At 44.5% G+C, this 23,576-nt stretch overlaps 1 protein-coding gene across 4 annotated transcripts in view; it reads left to right on the top strand.

Annotated features, from left to right (window-relative positions):
• Positions 1-23,576, top strand: part of COMMD10 (COMM domain containing 10) — a 546,504-nt gene that overhangs the window by 45,214 nt on the left and 477,714 nt on the right. For all 4 annotated transcript variants that reach the window (XM_077462236.1, XM_077462235.1, XM_077462234.1 and 1 more), the window contains exon 4: positions 11,592-11,747. In XM_077462236.1, coding sequence (XP_077318362.1) covers positions 11,592-11,747 — 156 coding nt within the window. The remainder of the gene's footprint in view (positions 1-11,591; positions 11,748-23,576) is intronic.

Here is a 23,576-nt window from a genome sequence, read left to right as displayed (position 1 = left end):
GCTGCTTCTGACGGGCACTGACGGGCTGCTTCTGACGGGCACTGACGGGCTGCTTCTGACGGGCACTGACGGGCTGCTTCTGACGGGCACTGACGGGCTGCTTCTGACGGGCACTGATGGGCTGCATCTGACGGGCTGCATCTGACGGGCTGCATCTGACGGGCACTGACGGGCTGCATCTGACGGGCACAGATGGGCTGCATCTGACGGGCACTGATGAGGCTGCATCTGAGAGGCACTGGTGAGGCTGCATTGATCTCTTGTATCTCTTGTATCTGCAGTCTCTGACCATCTCCTGTATTGTATCTGCTAGAGGTGCACCAAACTGAAATTTTGCTAATATTATTAGCAGTGTGTTTATGTAAGAGACTGCAGGCATGATACAAGGGATGGTCAAAGACTGAGAACATGATACAAGAGATGGTCAGAGACTGAGGACTGCACTTTTCTTGCACTAAAAGTGCCAATAATGGGCAACAATGAACTCCTATAATTAAAATTTATGATATTAAATAAAAAGTAGAATATAATACAATTATATATAAAAATATAAAAGAAAATGTAAATCTGTAATTTTCGGTTTTCGGCAAAGTGCATTTTAGATTTCGGCACCAAAATTTCCATTCGGTGCACCCCTAGTACAATTATCCAGTTGAAAAAAGTATTAGCCGACCATGTGAGTAGGAAGGAGGATATGCTATATAAAAAGAGAAAAATTAGGAGTGTCAGAACCGGTCCTGATAACTTTAAAGACAATTAGTACAGAGCAATACTGTGACATTATAAAGTACAACATTCAAGGTTGGGAAGTATCATCGGCCAATAATTTCAGGTAAGTAGGGGTGGATTTAAAAGCAAACCAACAGGCCCATACTTTGCTGAAATTGTGGACAAAATTTGCAACTGCTATGTGCAATGTCTATCCCAAGACACAAGTGATTTTTAGGAATTGCTTCATCCCATATCTCTTTGAGTTTGACATCTCCCTCTGCATCTATTGTGGTAATTTTTGGCACAATGTTTTTAAAAATTTAAACTGAATACATTTTTTTTTTCCACAATATTTTTTTCATGTCACCAGTGCAGTGCAGGATCATATGACTGATGTGCTGATTGTCATAAACACTGACTGGTGACTGCCAATTTATTATTATTTAAAAAAAATGTTTTACTACTTTTTTTTTAACATCCTGTCATCAGAGTAGTAACATTGTACTATATTCTGGGGGGTTGTGTGTGTGTGTGTGTGTGTGTGTGTGTGTGTGTGTGTGTGTGTGTGTGTGTGTGTGTGTTCAGAATTGTATTTTACATTTTGTTTGTTATATTGAAGAGCATTGTAACAACAACAATCATGAATGGGTTAACCATTTATGACAGCTGTGATCACTAGTGATTGACTACAGCTAATCATGTAGTACAGGGTGCTGTGATTGGCCCATGTGATAGCTGTGGGCCAATCACAGAATAGGCAACATAGCTATTATGAATACATTCATTCATAACAGCTTTGTTGATATTGTGATCAAGTGATTGCATAGCAATCACTTTAACACTGGGCATTGAGTACAGGGATCTGAAATCCATTCGGCGAAAATGTTCAGCGGACAGAACGGTCGCGGGGGGCATTGCAGGCAACCCAGTGCAGTCACAATCACATACATGTACGTGATTGTGCCTGCATGTACCAACCTGCTGCAGTATATGTATTGTGGCAGGTCGGCAAGTGGTTAAACATTCAGGTTAACTATCCCATAAAATATGCAGGGCAAAATATTAGGTTCATGTAACAGCCACCATTCTCAGCCGCACATGCATTAGTGCTGTTATATGGGTAAAAGGAGTGTTACATGCTTCCTATACTTATTTATCTTTATTCCTGGTGACAAAATGCAACGGGAGGGGAGTTTTTTAACCCTTTGTTTGGGGATAAAATCGCCCTGCTAGCGTCCGAAAAGCGATGCAAAAGAGCTGCTTAAACGGTGCTAAAGCACCGGTAAAACGAGTGTCGCTTTAGCGCTAATCGCCAGCACCTTCATTGTGAAAGCAGTCCTTAAAGTGTGGCTAAACTCAGCAGAAATGTAATTCATTGCAACTTACCAGTCCTTAGAGGTGGTGATTACATTAGTGTCATTGTTTCCTTTTGTTCAGGCTTTTTCCCTTTATTGCCACCCAGCAATCCAGTGACAGGATGACAACACTCAATCACTGTACTGTATCTGTGAAGTGGCAGCATTGTCATCTTGGGACAGGAAGTAAATTGGGACCACAGAATGCCTCCACCTCTCATCATCTCTTTAACATTGGGGGGGGGGGGGGGGGCTGTTCTGCAGTTAAAGTGCATCTAAAACACCACTTATTTATTTTTAAATTTAGAATGAATGGGTACAGGGGAGATTTTCTTCTGCCTGAGTCCCCACTGGTGAGATTCCCCCTTCTACGTGTCTTGGTGATTAATGTCGCTAACACAGAAAAGGAATAGGAACTCCAAAATCTAAAAATTGTGATCTGGAACATGTGCTGAGAAATCTTCCAAAGTTGACAAATGTTGCCTTGACGGATATCTTTAAGGAGGCTTCCTTTCATTTCCTGTTGGATCTCCAGAACAGGAAGTGAAGGAAGATGACCTTAGTGATACACAGGCTGCAACCAATCCAATAGGAGTTTTAAGATCACCTGTTTTATCTACAACCAAAACAAAACAAATTTGGCTTTAATAAGAACTTGGACAGGGCTTGGTAAAACTGAGATTTCAGTTCAACATTGTCACTTCACTGCAGGACGGAACGAGTTTACTGAATTTCTGGCAGGATTAATAGGTATTCCTTGCACTTATCAAACAGTTACTGTATAGCCTAGTATATTTAACGGACCAAAAGGGAGAAAATAGGAGAAGTTCAATATTAAGGTTTGCTTACAGTACTGTATACTTTTAGTCACTTTGTTGCTTTGCACTACATGGGCAAAGTACAGTTTCACTTTAAGTCTGTTATACTCTTTAGTTCTATTTGGATGAAGTATGCTTGCAGGAAACACCTTTTGCACTGTCCTTGGCACCAAATTTCTGCACACAGCTTTCCTGAAGCTATTTGCTCTCAAGAGTTCGGCCTTGCATGCAAGTACAGTGCCTTGAAAAAGTATTCACACCCCTTGACATTTTCCACATTTTATCATGTTACAACCAAAAAACGTAAATGTATTTTATTGGGATTTTATGTGATAGGCCAACACAGTGACACATACTGGAATTGTGAAATGGAAGGAAAATGATAAATGATTTGAAATATTTTTTTCATATAAATATCTAAAAAGTGTGGTGTGCATTTGTATTCAGCCCCCTGAGTAAGTACTTTTTAGAACCACCTTTCGCTGCAATTATAGCTGCAAGTCTTTTTGGGGATGTCTCTACCAGCTTTGCGCATATAGAGAGTGACATTTTTGCCCATTCTTTACAAAATAGTTCAAGCTCTGTCAGATTGGATGGAAAGCAATTTTCAAGTCTTGCTACAGATTCTCAATTGGATTTAAGTCTGGACTTTGACTGGGCCATTCTAACATATGAATATGCTTTGACCTAAACCATTCCATTGTAGCTTTGGCTGTATGTTTAGGGTCATTGTCCTGCTGGAAGGTGAACCTCCGCCCCAGTCTCAAGTCTGTTGCAGACTCTACCAGGTTTCCTTCTAAGATTGCCCTGTACAGGCATCCCCACTTTTAAGTACACAATGGGGTTTATTTACTAAAGCTGTAAATTGCAAAATCAGGCTCACGTCTGCATAGAAACCAATGAGCTTCCAGGTTTTATTACCTAAGCTTAATTGAGCAAGCTGGGGTTAGAAGCTCATTGGTTTAAACTAAGAAAGATTGCAGCCCCAACTGCCAGAAAAAATGTTTGGGATACAAAGAAAAACCCACAGGTAACGTCAGGAGAATTACAGGCAAAATGCTGGAAAAAGACAGTGTGGACGTGGGGGGGGGGTTGGGGTAGCACAATACAATTATATTTTTGACAAAAACGAGCATGGTTGAGTTGCCAGAAAGAAGCCTTAACTGCACCAATGCCACAAAAAAAAGCCCAGTTACAATATGCCCAACAATACCTTGACATGCCTCACAGCTTCTGGCATACTGTAATCTGGAGCATTAAGGCCAAAATAGAGCTTTATGGTCACGACTATAAGTGCTATGTTTGGAGAGGGGTCAACAGTGACAAGAATACCATCCCCACTGTGAAGCAGGGTGGTGGCTCACTGATGTTTGATGGGGGGGTGTATGATCTCTAAAGCCATAAGGAATCTTGAGAATTATATTGGCAAGATGAATGCAGCACGTTATCAGAGAACACTGGCAAACGATTTTAATTCTTATGCACGAAAGCTGCGCATTGGGAGATTCTTGGAAATTCCAGCGTGAAAATGACCCTAAACACAAGGCTAAGTTGACCCTCTATAGGTTACAGCAGAAAAAAAATATGAAGGTGCTGGAGTGGCCATCACTGTCTCCTGACCTTAAAGGGTAAGTTCACCTTTGTACGCTTTTCTTTCCCCCTAAATTCCAGCTCCCCTATGCACCAAAATAGCATTCGTGTAAATTTTTTGCAAAAATATCAAAGCTTTCCAATAAATCTACAGTCACATTTACCTTTCTTTTCCTAATCCAGGTTTTCAGACGTTTCCATTAGTAATGTCTTTTTCCTGATCAGACTTTAGGTCATGACACAGGAAGGAGTTAACCAGTTGACCTCATTAGCACACACCTTGAATAATCCACCCTCCCATTCCCAGGTTCACATTTTTTAATTGAAATCAATCAATCAATGATCACACTTCTCAATAAATACACTATCGGATTTCATAGTGTATGGCCATTTTTATGCACCTAAAATTACTAGTTGCGCTTTCAGTGCCATTAATGGTAAACGGCACACCAAACACAGAAGCAAACACACATTTTGCCATGTGAAAAAACAAGGGGCAAATGCTGCAAAAAACACACAGTAAAAAACACACAACCCACAAAATGCCAAAACATCCCATTAACCACATGTAGTGCAGCCAATTGAAATCAATCCTAAAATGCTATATTGATGCTGGAGTTTAGAAAAAAAATAAAAAGTGTAAAAAGGTGAACTTACCCTTTAAAATCATCAAGCTACTCTGGGGAGATTTGAGACATGCGGTTCATTCAAGACGACCATATAATTTGCATGACCTGGAGGCATTTTGCCAAGACAAATGGGCAGCTATACCACCTGCAAGAATTTGGGACCTCATAGACAACTATTACAGAAGACTCTATGTTGTCATTGACACAAAAGGGGGCAATACACAGTATTAAGAACTAAGGGTATGCAGAATTGTAAACGGGTCATTTCATTGGTTTACTTGTTGCCATGTTTTGTTTTATGATTGTGCCATCCTGTTATGACCTACAGTTGAATATGAATCCCATCAGACAGAAATGTGTTTCGCCTGCTCTTGCATGTTTTCTTTAAAAATGGTACATACTGTATATTACCAATTTTCCAAAGGTATGCAAACTTTTGAATGCAACTGTAACAGATTTCTTTCTTTGTGATATGTCAGGTGCCATTATTTTGTTGTTACATAGAGTGCAGTGGCAGATGGTATTTTTGGCCCATGCTTTGAGACATCTGGAAACGTTTTGGGTCCTTTTTGCTTTCTAACTGTATTTTTATGCTTTATTATTTTTCTCTTAAAAACCCCTAAATGAAAATTACATAGAATATATAGAAAGAGCAGATGCCAATTTGCCTAATCTCCAGCCTGTGTCTTTCCTATAAATGTCCATCTTTTTATATCAAGCAAAGAAGACTTTAAGGGGTTAAAGCGTAAAGGGAGATGGCAACTGCCTCACGTGTAAATATTTTACAGTTCCATTAAATATTAAATTCATGTGAGTAGTAATCTGAAAAATGCTGGATGCATTATTCATTCTTGTAAATATGTCATAGTCTGACACTTCCAACTGTGCTCACAGGGCTGTTGTATTCAATTTTGAGGCAAGGAATTGTGGGTGTGTTACAGTGAGTAACTGATGGGTGCTAGCTTTCATTTTCTAGTTTGCACTGGGAAAAAGACAGCTATAACAGGATTGGTGGCTGTGCAATAATCTTTGTTTCTGTTTTCTTTAAAAAAAAAATTATTGTTAAATAAGTTCACCTTTTGTAACATGTTACATATTACACCCATATTCAGGGTGTAACATGTACCATGTTACAAATGCATCGGCGACGACCCCCCCGCCCGGTCTCCTCATTCATTCACAGTGTTCTGTGAATGGGAAAACTACAAGTACTAACAGCCTTTGCGCTGTTGATCGCTCTAGGTAGTTCATTGAGCTTCTTGTCACAGTATAACTGCCTGCCCGTATTGGAGCTATGAGCAGACAGCTACACATACAGTCTACAGGACGGTGGCATTACACCCACAATCAGCAGATGCTTTACAGGTCCCTAACAAAAAAAAAATAATACACATTTTTTTGCACGTAAAAAAAATGCATGTATTTTTTTTTTTGTAAAAGTGAACTTATCCATTAAAGCAGAACTTCACCCAAAAGGCTGGGTAAGGACAGCGCCAGATCCCTGGACAGGTGAGCGTCTGTTTATTAACAGTCAGCAGTTACAGAATTTGTTGCTGCTGACCTTTTCATTTTCACACATATGACTGAAGCTTCTTTAAATTGGTTGTAAACATTAAGATAAAAAACCTTCTGTGTGCAGCAGCCCCCCTCAGCCCCCTAATACTTACCTGAGCCCCTCTCTATCCAGTGATGTGCACGAGTGCCTTGGCTGTCTGGGACTCTCCCTTTTGATTGACTGAGACACAGCAGTGGCACCATTGGCTCCTGCTGCTGTCAATCAAAGTCAGCTAGCCAATCAGGAGAGAGAGAGGGGGTGTGACCGAATAGCAGCTCTGTGTCTGAATGGATACCCAGAGCTGTGTCTCGGATGCCCTCATAGTAAGCTTCTTGCCGTGTGAGCACTCGGCAGGAGTGCCGAAGATGGCCTGAAAAGAGGAGGAATCCAGGTTGCTCTGTGCAAAATGATTTCACAGAGCAGGTAAGTATAACATGTTTGTAAAGTCTTGTTTTTTTTCTTTAAAAATAACAATCAGTTTCAGGCTGGGTTTACACTGTTGAGCTGCAGCATTGGTGCTCTATTGTACCATACATTTTTTTATGTAATTTTGTTTGCAGATTTCCTGTTTTCTATTTAATGCAATTTGTCTATACCCCTGATGAAGAGAGTATATATTTACGTTCTCGAAACGCGTTGGGTTTCTTGCCCTTCGTCCACTGTGGGGTGTTTTCTTACAGTTGGATCAAGCAAATAGACGATACAACAGGATATGTATATTTTTCATGCATTTGTTACTTTATGTCTGTAAACATTTCCAATGTATATGGTATCTTACACTGTTTTAATTATTATTAAACTATGCCTTGTAATTTTGATATAATTTTGTATACCTTTATGACCACCTGCCCATGTTAAAGTCCTCTCCCTAGAGGAGTATATGTTTTTTCAAATTGTCATACATTTTTTTTATAGCACCACAATGCATCTTACCTTATCTTACAGCAAAACATGGCAACATGCTACTATGTGTTGCGGTGTGCTGCTTTATAAAAAAAATGTTGGTACATTAGCCAGCCTGTTCCGCTCGTTGAACGTTTCATAGATAAGGGCCTTTTTTTCTTTTAAGTTGTATTTGAAGTTGTCGGCACACCTTTTGCAACTTGAGTTTTCTTGGCACTCCACTGTACATATAATGGCAAAATAAACCTGTTTCTCAGCATGCTGAAAAACATGTATTTTCACTATGTATATGTTGTCTTGTGGTTTTGTCTTTTGGCCTGCTCACATGATGTATGGGCACACTCAGCACAACGTGTGTTGACCCACCATAGATGGTCTGGCGGGCTTTGGCTGTATTAGGAAAGATTTTCAACGTGTTGAAAAATCTGTTAAGAATAAGATTCGCACCAGAAGTACACTTCAGTTATCTGTTTACCAAGTCAGAAAGGAAATCGTAATGGGTCTTGGCAAACCATGTGACCAAGGATAGGCGTATGTCTCCAAAGTAGCGTGGAGCTGTGTGCAGGCAGGATATATTATTCAATGGAGATGAAGCAGCTGTACAGACTCACCTACACTTCCAAGTCTGCAGGGACAAGTGCACAGCCCTTAATGCACGCTGTTTGCTTTTGGGGCTCCCAGGAGAGCTATTCTTACACACTGCAGGCTCTTTGTTCTCCCCCACATTGAGAAGGCCTCATGTTAAAAGGCAGTACTAAGAATTTTTCCAACTACGAAACCGGCCTTGCAGATTTTAATGTCCCGGTAATACAGGAAGCAGAGAGAAAGGAAGTAGACTCCCAAGAACCTGTGTGGAGCTGCCTTTTTACCATGAGGTTGAATAGCCTTATGAATGGGTGGCTTTTTACTCGCATATATTTTCTTTTTACTTTCCCTGATATTGCATAGTTATATTAAACATAGCTTTACAGAGTATATGGAGCTACTCATTCCATGTCAGCAGAAGGAGCCTACTATCTGATGCATGTACACCTATAAATACAATAAGGCCGCGTACACACGGGCGGACTGTTCGCCCAACTTTGTCCGCTGAACAGTGTTTCAGCGGACAGTCCGCTCGTGTGTGGGCTTCAGCGGACAGTCTGACGAACAAAGTTTTTCGGAATTTCCGTAAGACTGTCCGCTGAAACTTGGTTTGAGCGGACAGTCCGCTCGTGTGTAGGCTTGTTCGTCAAACTAAGTTCCGCGCATGCTCAGAAAGGATTTACACGCCGAAGGTTGCATTGCAGTGTATAGGACTTCGAATCTCTCGTCCCGTCGTACGTGCTGTTCACGTCATCGCGCAAGTTTTCAGCGGACTGTTCATTCGTCGTGTGTGGTCAAGTCCGTTCATGCTAATTTTGAACGGACTGTTTGTCAAACTGTTTGACGAACCTAGTTGGGCGGACAGTCCGCCCGTGTGTACGCGGCCTAAGGCTGTCTGCCCCCTTGTAGTAAAGAGCTGCGAAAACCGTTGTCTCTATATACATCCTGTGTAATAATAATCATTTTTGGAGGAAGAAACTTAACTGACAGTTTGTTTTTGCAGACAATAGGGTTGATTTACAAAAACTGGAGAGTGCAAAATCTGGTGCAGCTGTTGCACGGTAGCCAATCAACTTCTACCTTCAGCCTATTCAATTAAAGCAGAGTTCTGGCAAAATTTTTATTTTTTATTGATCCAAGCATAATTGATTATTGAATTAAAAAATGATTATATAATTTTAATAATAGATGTTGCTAAAATAAAAAATGTTATACTCACAAATCTTTCTCTCCTGTTGTGGCCGTTGCATGTGAACCCCAATCTATAACTCTTCCTGGATAAGCTTAGGAGAGGTGCATGCTGCAACGGAGGAAGGTCCCGCCCCGTTGTTATGGTAACATAGATTAACACATCTCGACGCTGTGATCTGCCTTAAATTGCGTCATTTCCTGTCAGGAAATAACGCAATTTTTGATTACAGTACTGCCTACAGACTCCTGGAAAATATGACATATCATTTCCCAGGACCACAGGCGAAGGAGGAAGTGACGAGGAGCTCCGTGGACCAGGAAGTGGCAGATTAGGAGGACTACATAGCAACAGGGAGATTCTGGTATGTATAAATTTTTTTTTTTTCCTCCAAATCTTTTTTTTTTTTTTTTTTTTTTATAGGTTTAGAGGAGTCCGATTATGAAAAAAAAAAATCAGGGTGGAACGCCGGTTTAAAACAATTAAACTTGAAAGCTGATTCTAAACAGAATTGCACCAGATTTTGCACTCTCCAGTTTTGGTAAATCAACCCCCTGTGTCCTTAGTGTGATTCACACTCTGGAGCCTGAGTGTTTAAAGTAGAACTATGGGCAAAACTTTTTCTTCATTTTGGATTGAGCAAGGAAGGGTTATAACCCCTGTTATATTTTTTTCCCTCCATCTGTGTCCCATTGCAGAGATTCCCCTTAACTCCTGTCCTATAGCCAAACAGGAAGTGATATGAAATCCCTGCAAATTAAGGGAATTTCTTGGGGACCCCCAGGTCACCAGAACTATTTTCCCCATTGGAAGATTTCCTCAAACCCAAAATGTGGGATTTTCTTTTACTTTGACTTTCAATGATAATGATAAACAGGACAAAAAAAGAAGGCAAATTCCCTTAACAGGGACACAGGGAGCAATAAAAACTGACAGGGGTTCTAATCCGTCTCCACCCTATCCAAAACAAACAAACAAAAAGTTTTGCCTTTAGTTATACTTTAAGTAAGACTACCAAACACTTGAAGTAGAATGAAACCCATCAGTTAAGCTTTCCCAAAAAAGCTACATTAAAGGTATGTCGTGAATGGTAACTCTCTCACAGTTGCTTGTGCTCCCATCAAATGACTGGGGTTATAGCTGATCACATATGCAGCACCATTGCAACTGCAAATCATCTGCCTGGAATCCAATACTAAACAACTGAGGTTAAGATGGCAGCTTCCTTAATTGTAAAGAATAGGAGGGTTTAGTTCCACTTTAAAGTTTATGTATAGTCAGGGTAATTTTGCACAAAAAGTGTTAAAAGCTTGTTAGCTTATTTGTTGCCATAAATGCCCCATTTTACAGATTTTCCTTCACTTTCTTGCCAAAGGGGCAGCAGGAGGTGAGAGGAAATTTCCCTCCTTCGCCGCTTTTCTCTGCAGCGCTCCTGGGACAGACCAGAGCGATTCAATGTTCAGGAGCTGACTATTACGAATTGCATTAGAGAACATCATGTATAACAATAGTGTGCACTGTGCCCTCTTGTGGATTCTTAGGAGTTTATAGAGAATGTTAGAGAACGTATATGATTGTTACAAAAGATACTACTGGATATTTTTTACCCTAAAAGGACTGAAAACCCTTACATATACCCAGTGCAATAACTGGCCTCAGGTAAAACGGAGATAAAACCAATCCTTCTACATAAGTTGTACCCGTTTATCTACGTATTTTCTTCTCTACAGAGAGGTCTGAGAGGTGATAGAAGGGAAGGAACACCCCCCTGCCCACCATCACACAGCACTCAGGAACACAGCTGTAGATCCCTCCCCTATCACCTTTTTGTTCTTGGTGTCAGGAAAACTTGTCAGAAGGGATTCGTGATGATGTCAGAGGAACGTAGGAGTAGACAGAAATTACACTGCTGTGCCCTTTTCTTTGTGCAGGGTGCCTGGTCTTGTATTTGCCCTCTATTGTAATTTCTTGTAGGCAGCCTGTAGTGAGTGAAGCTCGTCGGCCCCTCCCACAACTTTGCTCTTTTTTACAGGCTATGTATAGTACTGTGATAATATCACTGCTACTTTTACAAGATAAAATCTTGGTTTGCATGGTATTTAGTGCACATAAAGTTTTATATAGTGTGTCGCTATTAAGGAATATATTTAAATAAAAATATTTGTTTCCGGAGTTGAGCCTTACATTTTTGCTATATTTGTCTGATTATACCAAACCAAAAATATTCATTAACAATCGTTGTACATTGTTTTTCAGGCTGTTTATCATAATTTAAAAGCATTGGTCTTACGTCAGCAGCTGGAGAATATCCATCTTGAGCCTAATAAAATTCAATCTTTTGTCATTGCCTGGGAAAGTGCGGGGCAAGAGACTGTTGAGAAATTCAGACAACGGATTTTAACCCCAAAAAAGGTAACCATCTAAAATGAATATGGTACTGTCTATAACATGTAGTTCTCTTGTTTCATTTACAGTGTTCTTTTTGTATTAGAGAGTCGGTAGAGTGATTTTTTTTTTTTTTAATGAAATCTTTAGCAAGCAAAACTTTGTGGCTTTTCCAGTTATTTTAGGCTACTTTCACAGCGAGGCTCTTTATAGGCAATATAGCACTACAAATAGCGCCTGTAAAGCGCTTCTCCTTTCACTCCCCTGTGAAAGCCCGAGTGGTTTCACACTGGAGCGGTACGCTTGCAGGACAGTAAAAAAAAGTCCTGCAAGTGGTGCTTTGGTTTTAACTATTTTCAGCCGCTAGCAGGGGTTGAAAGCGCCCCGCTAGTGGCTGAACAGCGTCGATAAAACAGCGGTTTACCGCCGACACACCCAACGCCACAGTGTGAGAGTAGCCTTAGTGTACTGTAGCCTGACAGGAGTTTTTCCTCCAACCTGCATATGACCATCAGGACCCCTGCAGAAGGGTGACACCATTTGCTCTGAAAAAGTTAAGGAATACAGTGGTGTCATCTCCCCCAGCCTGCTGATTGGCTTCCAGTGCTGCACCTACCTCCTCTGAGTAGCACTGTGCAATAAATGGATACCAGGTTAAGTTTAGACATTATTGTAATAAACTATATTTAATGGCTGTTATTAAATGTAGAGCTGCAATTATTTGTGTCTTTTTTTTTTTTATCTGCCTGGAATACAATTTTATTTAGAACTAAGAAAACAAAGAATGCATAGAGTATTGAATATGGAAACTTTCTGGAGGACCTGAACCAGTCTGCCATGGTTGTCTATCTGTCATTATAACTTTTAAAGTGGTTGGCAGAGACAGCAGCTTGAGCCATTGACTCCTGCTACTGTCAGTCACAGTCAGTGAGCTAATGAGTTGGGGCGGAGCTAAGCCACAGTCCATGTGTAAACGAACACTCAGAGCAGCGGCTTGAGCGAGCCTGCCCGCCGGGGGGGGACCTGAGAAAAGGTGGATCAGGGCTTCTCTGTGCAAAACCAACGCGCAGGTAAGTATGACCTTTGTTATTTAAAATATCACTTTAAGAAAATCATGCTTGGGGAGCTTGAGTTGCCTATGGCCAGGTATGGACACATGCTTTGATAGCTCCAACACTGCTTACCATGTGTCACTTCAGAGAGAAAAGAGCCCTGAGCTCCAGCCAATCCACTCTGGTGGTCCCAGAACCAGACATTGAGTTCTTCTATGGATACTCCAGTGGACTCAGGGCCTTGTTGTGATCACACAAGATGGTGCAGTGGGAGACCCCAACAGCCCCATGCTCTAGGTCAAGGGTCTCCTCAACTTTCTAAATAAAGACTTTAGGGGGGGTGGACTGTGGCCAGTGGGAGTAGAAATGCCCGAGTATCAGTGGATGTAAACAATTCTCCATCATTGGTTTTAGTGGAAGAAATCGTGCCTTGTTGTTATCCATGAGAGGAATAGCACCCCATTCTTGGTTGGTGTCAGTGGGAGGAATAATGCCCCATCATTAGTGTCAATTGTGACTGAAATAGTGCCCCAAGGGCCGGATAGAGGCAAGCAAAAGGCCACATTCAACCCCAGGGCCGCATTTTGGAGACCACTACTCTAGGTCATTACACACAGAACAGACAGACACGGACACCTCCACTGCCAATTGAGACTTACCGGAGAGAGACCAAGACAACGAGGATCCTGTTTTGCAGGAATATTCAAGAAGTATTTCTAATCTCCCCAAGAGAGACATCTTGAGGCTATATTTTCCTGCCTCAAAGATGGCCATAAGAATAAAATGACAGAGTTATATAGGGGGCCTGCGGTTCATCCACACCTGCGTGAAAGACAATAAATCACTTCCATACTTTACTTCCATACATCAACTCATCAATCATACTGTATGTAATACGATTGTTACACAACAAAACATCCAAGCCCTGTGGCTTAATTTGGAGGACCAGCATCAAAGGAACAACCTCTGTATCTGTGTCCTACCTGAGCCACAGACCCGATCTCAGACCCACAGTTGTGGATATTTAACTGGTGCCCTTGGGTCTCCTGTTGCATATCTATAGTCTTTTACAGCTTTCCTGTAGCATTACAGTCATTAAATATTATGTGGGGTCCTTTGGTGTTGTCAGGGAGCGCATTTGAGGCCCCCAATTGTAAGTAAAATGATCATTACTGTATAGAGAACATCAAGTACAGAAACAGTGTGCCTTGCACCCTCTAGTGCGGAGGTAGGCAACCTTTGAGAGGTGGAGATCTACCTGGACAACATGGAGGAGATTAAAGATCACTGGGGTGCGGCTCCCTTTTTCTTTTTCTTTTTAAGAAAACTTAGAAAAATCCAATAAAACAAAGGTTACTGTAGAAATATAAACTTAGCCTACCTTAGGATTTAGCTTCAGTGAGAAACTCGGTATTCACTTCCATTCAAATTTTCATGCCTGGGGAGTAATTGATCACCCCCACAAGGCTGATGCTGAAGTCCACAATAAGGCAGAACATTTGGTACTGTAGGCTGATTTGCTTAACTAGTTTTAGGGCCTGGCCAGTGTAAGTAGTATGTAGGGGAGTGTCCAGGTGTTAATATCCGGTAGGGAAGGGGTCAATAGTAGGTAGAGCAGTCTACAGAGGTCTGTAGTAGGTATGGCAGTCTACAGAGGTCAGTAATAGGTAGAGTAGTGTACAGCGGTCAGTAGGTATGCAGAGCAGTGTACAGAGGTCAGTAGCAGTAGGGCAGTGTACAGGGGTCAGTAATCGGTAGGGCAGTGTACGCAGGTAAGTAGTAGGTAGAGCAGTGTGCGGAGGTCAGTAGGATGTAGGGCAGTGTGCAGAGGTCAGTAGGATGTAGGGCAGTGTGCAGAGGTCAGTAGTATGTAGGGCAGTGTGCAGAGGTCAGTAGGATGTAGGGCAGTGTCCGGAGTTCAGTAGGATGTATGGCATGGTGCAGAGGTCACAAGGATGAAGAGAAGTATACAGAGGTCAGCAGTATGAAAAGCAGTGTATATGGATTAACAGGGCAGAGAACAGGGGGGTCAGTAGAACAGAGGACAGGATATTAGTAGGACACGGTACTGGGGGTTTAGGAGGGCAGAGTACAAGGGGGTCAGGCGGGTGTGGTTTTGGGGGGATCAGTATGACACGGAACTTGGGGGGTCAGGAAGGTATGGTATTGGAGGGGCCAAGACGAAATGGTACTGGAGGTCAGATAAGTATGGTATTGGGGGGGGTTAGGAAGTGAGGGCATGGGGGGGTCAGGAGGGTACAGCACTGGCAGGTCAGGAGGGTACGGCAGTGGAGGGTCAAGAGGTCACAGCACTGGGGGTCAGGAGGGTAAGGTACCGGTGGGGGGCCAGGAGAGCAGGGGTGTCAGGAAGGCACGGAATTGAGGGGGGGGGGGGTTGGAGGGTCAGAAGAGTGTGGTTTTGGGAGCTTAGAATGTCACGGCACTGGGAGATTATGAAGGTGGGGTACTGGGGAGTCAGGAGAGCTGGGGTGTTAGGAGGGAGTGGTATTAGGGGCTCAGAGGAGTATGGTAGTGGGAACCAGGAGAGAATAGTACTGTGGGGTCAGGAGGGTGTAGAAGTTGTTACCAGATGCAGAGTAGCGCAGCGAAGCAGGATGTTCTGCCACTAATCCCCGCCAGACCTCCAGTTTCATCCATCCCACAAGAATCTTGGATGCATTGGAGAGGAGGCGGGGCAGTGGGGAAGAACTCACTATTTGCAGGGCTCAGGGAAAGAGCTTGGGCGCATTCATACAAGAGTCAAATTGGCCTGAGCTATTCCGGGGGCTTTCCCCTCTCGCCAGCCAATCGTATGCAGGGGGTCCCTCGCAGGCAACGATTGGCTGATTGCATGCCCACTCCACTCTGTAGAAAGTGTTGTGTCTGTGAGGCAGGGATGTCTTCACGAGCTACCTGTCACCTCCTGGCATTCGACAGGTAACTTGCGATCGACAGGTTGTCGACCCCCACTCTAGTGAATTCCTAGCAGTGTATAAAAAATGTTAGATAATGTATTTGATACAAAAGCAGATTGGCAAATATCTGTGCTCTTTGCCTGGCATATCTGTTTCAGAAGTAGGATGAGAAGTCTACGCTGCTGTACCAGGGAGCAGTTAAAGGCGTGGCAGGTGGACAAACCCTTTGAATAGAGTTTTGAATAGAGTTTTCTTTAATGTCTACTCTTGCTCTCTGGTTAATATTTTTTTCTCCCAATGCTGCCATATTTCACTAGTAGCTTTTATATAATGTGGTTTCTACCATATATTTTAGATTTCTTTAAAAAAATATTCCCATCCCATAGCTTATAGAATGTATTGGTGTTTGAAAAGGGAAGGGATACTTTTTTTTCACATTTCTGGACTTCTAGGTAGTGACACTGAAGATTTGTGTGTCTTTCTTTGGACACATTCAGTATGAATACTTCATGCCTAGGTCTTGACAGTGTAATCTCCATTAGCATACTAGATATAGTTTGTAAATCATATATGGGCATCGAGACAAGCCATGTTTCTCTTTCGTTCATTGATGGACACAGCTCCAGTAATCTTGACCATAGGGTTATTACGCCACCTTCAGGAGAGGACTAGGCAGAACATGTAATACATGTGAAACACAACAGAACTTTACAGTTCCGCCCAGGGGGCGATCCCTCTGGTGATAACCTCTCAGCCTGCTTCTTGCAGCTCAGTTTTTTTCTGCCTAGTGAAGGAGAAGGACCTAGGCTCCCTTCCGGGACCATTGGTCCTGGGGATTTTGTTCTGTTTTTTGCCTTTTGCGCAAGATTTTAAGATCCTGTGATCTGCTATCAGCAGCAGACTGGGTGACAGGCTGGATAATCTAGATCCTTGTAGCCTCCCCAGCCTGGCCATCGAGCATGTGCAGACCCTAGCTATGCGCTAGGTTGGCCACAACATGCCCCTTAGGCTCCAGGGGCTTCCGGTGAGCGCAATGCTGCGGGGCACACATATGACCGGACTACAGATGTCTTTGTCACAGTGTGCCGTGGCCAGCAGCCATCCCGTAGTACTCGGGAGTGGGTCTGTGATGGGATGTCCCCAGCTCGTCTGGATGGTAAGCTCTTCCTGCCTCGGTGGGACAGAGCAGCTGGGCATTCCCTGGGAGGTCGATTAGGGGGTCCCTCTCCTCCTTTTCTTCTCTCCATGTCCCTATTTTACCTCCCCCCCTCCCGTGGGGGATGCTGCATGACTGAGCTGCTGAGCGCTGTATGTACCTGAGCCAGGGGTCCTCTGAGGGGCTCTGATCCTTGATTAGGGCTGCGCTGGCTGTCAGTGATCTCTCTGCTGGTGTCTGTGGGCTCTGTACGTGCTGCCGCCATAGCGCTGTCTGCCACCATGATCTGTGTTCATTCACTGTGTACAGTTACTTCTCGGTCATTTTCTGTGATTCTCTGTGGAAAGCATGTTCGGCGGCCATTTTCCCTGTGATTTTCCTCTATACAGGGTGCCTGGCGGCCATTTTTTTGTAGCCTCAGCGTGGTTTTTCTCCTCAGCGCTGATTCCTGTTCCTCAGAACAGCGCGTTTTTTTGCTCTGGACACCTGGGAGCTGACACTGGACACAGGCACCTTTTAATAGCATGGTGCAGTGCTCAGTTGGACTGGTGAGTCCTGCGGTGGGGGCCCCTCAGTCAGCAGCAGCTAGGAGGGTGGGATTGAGCACCTTGTCCTAAGTCCCCAAGGGTGGCAGACAGGGTGGGTCAGCATGGCATCAGAAACTAGTGTTTCTTCCCCAGACCTCCCTGCAATTGCAACCGGCTCATCTGCAAACAGTGCAGTGTCTTTGGACGCTTTGTCGGCGGTCCTTGAAACGTTCGCTGGGTGGAGGTGGTGTGCGGGCGCATAGGTGGTAAAAAACGGCCCCTGCCCCTCTGTCCTGACTCAGACTCGGGCCCCGCAGTGACTGGCAGCCCCTGCTCTGATGTGTCAGAGGACGCTGACCAGGACCGATCGGACCGTGAGGATGATTCCGCGTCCGGGTACGTGCAAGACAAAGCGCTAGTTGGAGCACTTATCACAGCTGTGCATGATACCCTGAAAGTTCAGGATACAGCAAGATCCTCTGTGGTCCCTTTTGGGTCCCGTAAGCCAGCCCGTACACCTAAGGTGTTTCTGTATCTGTCTTATTTTGATAAGTTCATATACAAGGAATGGGGAAGCCCTCAATGGACCTTTTCGGTCCCACAAAGAATGGTGGTGCGTTACCCCTTTGGGGAGAGCCTTCTTAAGAAATGGTGGACCCCCCCCCCACAGTATCCAGGTTAAATAAACCACGATCCCGGTAGAAGGGACTTCTGCATTTAAGGACCCTACCGTCATTAAGGCAGTGGCGCACTCCCTGTTTACGGTACTGAGTGAGTGGGCAAAACGAATGCAACGTGAATTGGAGAAGCAGCAGGCCTCTCCTGTCTGCGTGCAACTAGCAGACCAGTTAGTGCATGGCCTTCAGTACGTTTGTGACGCGGCCTTGGATACGCTTCCCTTGCTCTCCAGAGCATCAGTTTCAGCAGTGGTGCTGAGATGCCTGATTTGGCTGAAATGCTGGTCTGCGGACCAGGCATCTAAAAAAGCCTTGACACATCTACCCTTCCTTGGTGAGCGACTATTTTGAGCCTCACTGGATGACATTATTAAGAATGTCACAGGTGGGAAGAGCACCTTGCTTCCACAGTCCAGGAAGAGTAAGGAGCCACTCTGCAGGCAAGAGCCCTTATTTTCCGCTCAAAAGAGGGCTTTTTCGCCCACCCGGGACTTCAGCAAAACGCTCCCAGTCCAACAGGGTGACTACTAAGGGACAGACGTCTCCCTGGACTCGCAAGCCTAACAAGCCAGCGAGCAAAAGTGGTTCCGCATGAAGGTTTGCCCCCGCCCGTCACTCGAGTGGGGGGTCGCCTTTGGGAGTTTGAAGCTCGGTGGGCCTCTCGGCTGTCCGACCAAAGGGTCTGCGAACTGATTTCAACGGGCTATGAGATAGAATTCCTCTCTTGGCCACCAAACAGATTTTTCCCTACTCCCTTACTCCCGGCTCACCCCTGGGGCAGTACTGGACCTGCTAAGCCGTGGGGTGATAGTGCCTGTTCCAGAAATGGAAAGGTTTCAGGGGTTCTATTCCAATCTATTTGTAGTGCCCAAAAAGGAAGAGATACGTCCAATCTTGGACCTGAAAGCCCTCAATTGCTTTGTGAAAGTACAGAGGTTCAGAATGGAATCAGTTCACTCTGTAGCCGCTGCACTCCATCAGGGGGACTCCCTGGCGTCTTTGGACATCCAGGACACGTACTTGCATATACCCATATGCCTCAGGCATCAGAGGTTTCTGCGATTTGCAGTAGGGGAAGACCACTGCCAGTTTGTGGCTCTCCCCTTTGGCTTGGCTTCAGCACCCCGAGTCTCTATCAAGGTATTGGCTCCAATTTTGGCGTTGTTACGACAACGTGGGATCGTAATCGTGGGTTACCTAGATGATCTCCTTCTGAGAGCAGCTTCCACCTCAGAATTAAGGAAGGATGTAGCGATCACCATGCGAACCTTGCAGGAATTTGGGTGGGTGTTGAACCTCAAAAAGTCGGTTCTTGTGCCGACTCAACGCCTGGAGTACCTAGGCTTACTACTGGACTCAGTGGAAGCGAGAGTGTTTCTCCCTTCAGACAAACTGCAGACCCTCAGAGCCGCGGTGAAGCTGTTGATGAACCGCAGGTGGTCGTCGCTGGGCTTCTGCATGCGAGTCCTGGGCCTCATGGTGGCCTCCTTCGAGGCGGTACCATATGCCCAATTTCACACCAGAGTCTTGCAGAAGGAGATATTCAGGTGAGCCAGTTAGTCAGGGACTCTCTTCTCTGGTGGCTGAGATCTCCGGCCCTTCGGTTCAGGAAGGCATTCCTACCTCTTCATTGGACAGTGATCCCAACGGACACCAGCCTGACCGGCTGGGGTGGAGTACTGGGAGTACAGTCGACCCAGGACCACTGGTCGAGGGAGGAATCCCAGTTGCCGATCAATGTGCTCGAACTTCGAGCGATTAGGCTATGCCTCTCCACATGGTCGATGAGACTGTGAGGGCGTCCGATCAGGATCCAGTCAGACAACGCCACGGCAGTGCCATATGTCAACCATCAAGGAGGAACAAGAAGCTTGGCTGCAGCACGGGAGGTCGCTCACATCCTTCGGTGGGCAGAGCGGCACGTATCAGCCTTGTCGGCCATATACATCCCGGGAGTAGAAAACTGTCAAGCGGACTATCTAAGTTGCCAGATACTGGACCCAGGAGAATGGTCATTGCATCCGGAGGTGTTCAGGCTTCTTTGCCTGTGGTTTTGTACACCAGATTTGGATCTCCTGGCCTCTCGGGTAATTCGAAAGGTGTGGAGGTTCGTGTCTAGGACAAGAGATCCTTGGGCGGACACGTCAGACGCGCTGGTGGCTCCTTGGGAGCAGTACCGGCTGATTGCCCCAGATTGGCCCAGGCGTCCTTGGTATGCTGACCTAGTATGCCTCCTGGCGGATGCTCCTTGGTGGTTACCAATGCGAGAAGACCTCCTGTCACAAGGTCCGGTTCTCCGTCCTGCTTTACCATCGCTGGTTTTAACGGCATGGCTGTTGAAAGCCAGGTGCTAAGGAACCGAGGTCTGTCTGACTCAGTGATTTCCACTATGTTGAGGGCATGGAAATCTTCTTCTCGGAAGGTATACCATCGTATGTGGAAGGCTTATATATCCATGTGTGAGGAGATGGGGTAGCGTCCGTGCACCTATTCCGTTTCCAGGGTCCTGCTGTTCCTACAGCGAGGAGTGGACCAGAAACTGGCCTTAAGCACCATCAAGGGACAGATATCAGCCCTGGCTGTCTTTTTCCAACGACCCATGGCATCTCGCTCTCTAGTGAGCACCTTTGTACAAGGGGTCCGGCATGTAGTCCCCCCGGTGCGTCCACTCTTACCTCCATGGGATCTGAACCCGGTGTTGTTGGCGCCAGGAGGGTTTCAGAACTGGTGGCCTTGTCTTGCAAGTCGTCCTATCTTGTTATCCACAAGGATAAGGTGGTGTTGCGTCCGCAACCTTCTTTTCTACCAAAGGTGGTTCCGGCTTTTCACTTCAATGAAGACATCTCTGTGTCCTAAACCGACAAATCCTAAGGAGGTGGCCCTCCATTCCCTGGATGTGGTCTGGGCTCTAAGGGTATATCTGTCTGCCACAGCTCCCTTCCGGAAAACAGACTCTCTGTTGGTTTTGATGGCTGGTCTGAAAAAAGGATTGGCGGTCTCGTCGTCCGCCATTTCCTGGTAAATCAGACAGATCGTGGTCCAGGCTTACGCCTTGAAGGGGCAGGTGCCCCCCTTTCCTGTCATGGCCCACTGCACCAGGGCAATTGGGACCTCTTGGGCTTTCCGACATCAAGCGTCAGTCGCTCAAGTGTGGACGGCGGCGACTTGGTCATCCATTCACACTTTTACAGAGTGGATGTAAGCGCATCTTCTGATTTCTGCTTTGGCCGCAAAGTTTTGCAGGGGGCTGTGTAATGTTGCAATTTTACACTCTTTCTTCTGTTAAGAGAAAGTTACTTGTTTGAATGTTAATGCACTCTGATGCATATGTTGACCGCAAGTTCTGATGCGATTCAGATGGTGACTCCCCTGTTAGGGAGCACCTTTGGTTGTGAGTGAAGTTATGTTGCTGTTCCCACCCCTCGTTGTGACACTGCTTGGGGGACGCCCCTATGGTCAAGGTTACTGGAGCCGTGTCTGTCAATGAACGAAAGAGAAAATAGGATTTTTGTACTCACCATAAAATCCTTTTCTCTGAAGTTCATTGACAGACACAGCACCCTCCCCTCTATTGGTTTACATTATACTGCTTGTTGACGTACTGAGCTGCAGGAAGCAGGCTGAGGGGTTATTACCAGAGGGACCACCCCCTGGGCAGAACTGTAAAGTTCTGTTGTGTTTCACATGTATTACATGTTCTGCCTAGTCCTCTCCTGAAGGTGGCGTAATAACCCTACGGTCAAGATTACTGGAGCTGTGTCTGTCGATGAACTTCAGAGAAAAGGATTTTACGGTGAGTACAAAAATCCTATTTTCCCCATTACATACACAGATTGTGTTTGCTGCTTTACAGTACTACATAACTTATAGTAAAATCCAACAGCAATTTTTATTTTTGTTTTAGATCACTTTACATATTGATTTATATCACAGTGCTATAGCCCATGGACAGCATTCACCTATTATAGAATGTCTGCTTGTGCTTTTATATCTCTTGCCTTCCTATTACAGCCTCAGGTTATTCTTTAGTGTCATCATTATATTTTCTACTTTGCCTGGCAAACCTTTGTCTGTTAGAATGACTGGTTTTGCTTATATGTTTGCTCTTTTATTATTTGTTCCTCTTCTTTCATGTACATTTCTAGTTATACACTGTCCATAGATTTTACAGCTTCTGTTTTCTGACTTCAAACATTTTTTATCCACTTTCATAACAGTTTTGGGTACATAAGTGTATTTTCTTGCCAACCAGTAAAACTTTAATAAAAAGCATTTAAAAGTAAAAAAAATTATAAATCTATAAGCTGAACTTTTATGTATTTTTCACTACGTGCTCAGGTTAATTTTAGATATAAACATTCAATACATAGTGCTGTGTTAACAGATAATTCTTCACTTTCAAAAAAACCTCCCCAGCAGTACCTGCTTCCTTTTGGACTGTCTCTCTCTAAATGATTCTTGATACAAAGACATATAAGACTCCTTTCACACTGGGGAACACGTGCATTCCTGGTGAAGCGCCACTTGTTTTAGTGCAGATTTTTGGCTGCTAGCAAAGAAGGGGTTAAAAACTTCAGTGTTGCTGCACTTCTGAAGCGCTGCCCATTCATTGCAATGGGCAAGGGCATTTTGGGTGTGCTTTACGAAACCGGCCCAAAGATGCTGCTTGCAGGACTTTTTCTAACATCCCGCAAGCGCACTGCCTGATTGTGAAAACACCCATTGCAATGAATGGGAGGGAGTTTGCAGGTGCTATTTCTAGTGCTAAAACGCTTAAAAAAAAAAAATAAAAAAAAAAAATAAAAAAACTGCCTTAGTGTAGGGGGGGTCTTAAAGGGAGACAAGGTTCCTCCCCCTGGCTTATTCAGCTATTCGTACATTCTGAATAGAACTGAGCATCAGGAGAGCCATTTTACAGTATAGAAGTAATAGAAGTAAAAAGCTACAGAAAGACAGACTCTGTCTTGCTGTGCTATACACTAGTTCACTGAAAGTATGCTGTGGAGTTTGGCACCAAGTCCTGTAATTTGCAATGTGTGACCCCCATGGATGGAACAGTTTTTTTCCAGCATATTCCACAGATGCTGGAGTTGAATTCAGATGTGAAGAATTTGGCATGAACAGCTTGAACTCTTTGTGTTACAATAATCCATTCTTTAATTCAACAGACCGGGTCACCTTCTGCAATGGATTCATGGTCCAGTTCTGATGGTCACATGCCCGTTGTACTTACTTTTGGCTGTGTACACGGGTCAACATAGGCATCTGACTGGTCTGCGGCTACGCACCCCCATATGCAACACACCATGATGCACTGTGTTCTGACACCTTTCTTTTGGCACCAGCAGTTAGAGTTACAGTGGGCCTTCTATTGGATTGGGCTATACCGGCCGGCCTTTGCTCCCCACATACACCAATTTGCTTTGGCCATGACCCTGCTATCAGTTCATCAGTTTTCCTTCCTTGGACCACTTTTTTTCGGTCCTGACCACTGCAGACTGGGAACATGCCCAAAAATGCTGCAGTTTT

This window comes from Lithobates pipiens, unplaced genomic scaffold (genome assembly GCF_037356315.1).
Source record: "Lithobates pipiens isolate NorthernLeopardFrog02 unplaced genomic scaffold, aLitPip1_a1.2 Scaffold_3, whole genome shotgun sequence".
In the NCBI taxonomy this organism is placed as follows: domain Eukaryota; kingdom Metazoa; phylum Chordata; class Amphibia; order Anura; family Ranidae; genus Lithobates; species Lithobates pipiens.
Note: the sequence above shows the minus strand (reverse complement) of the source record. Positions and strands in the feature narration are given on the sequence as shown.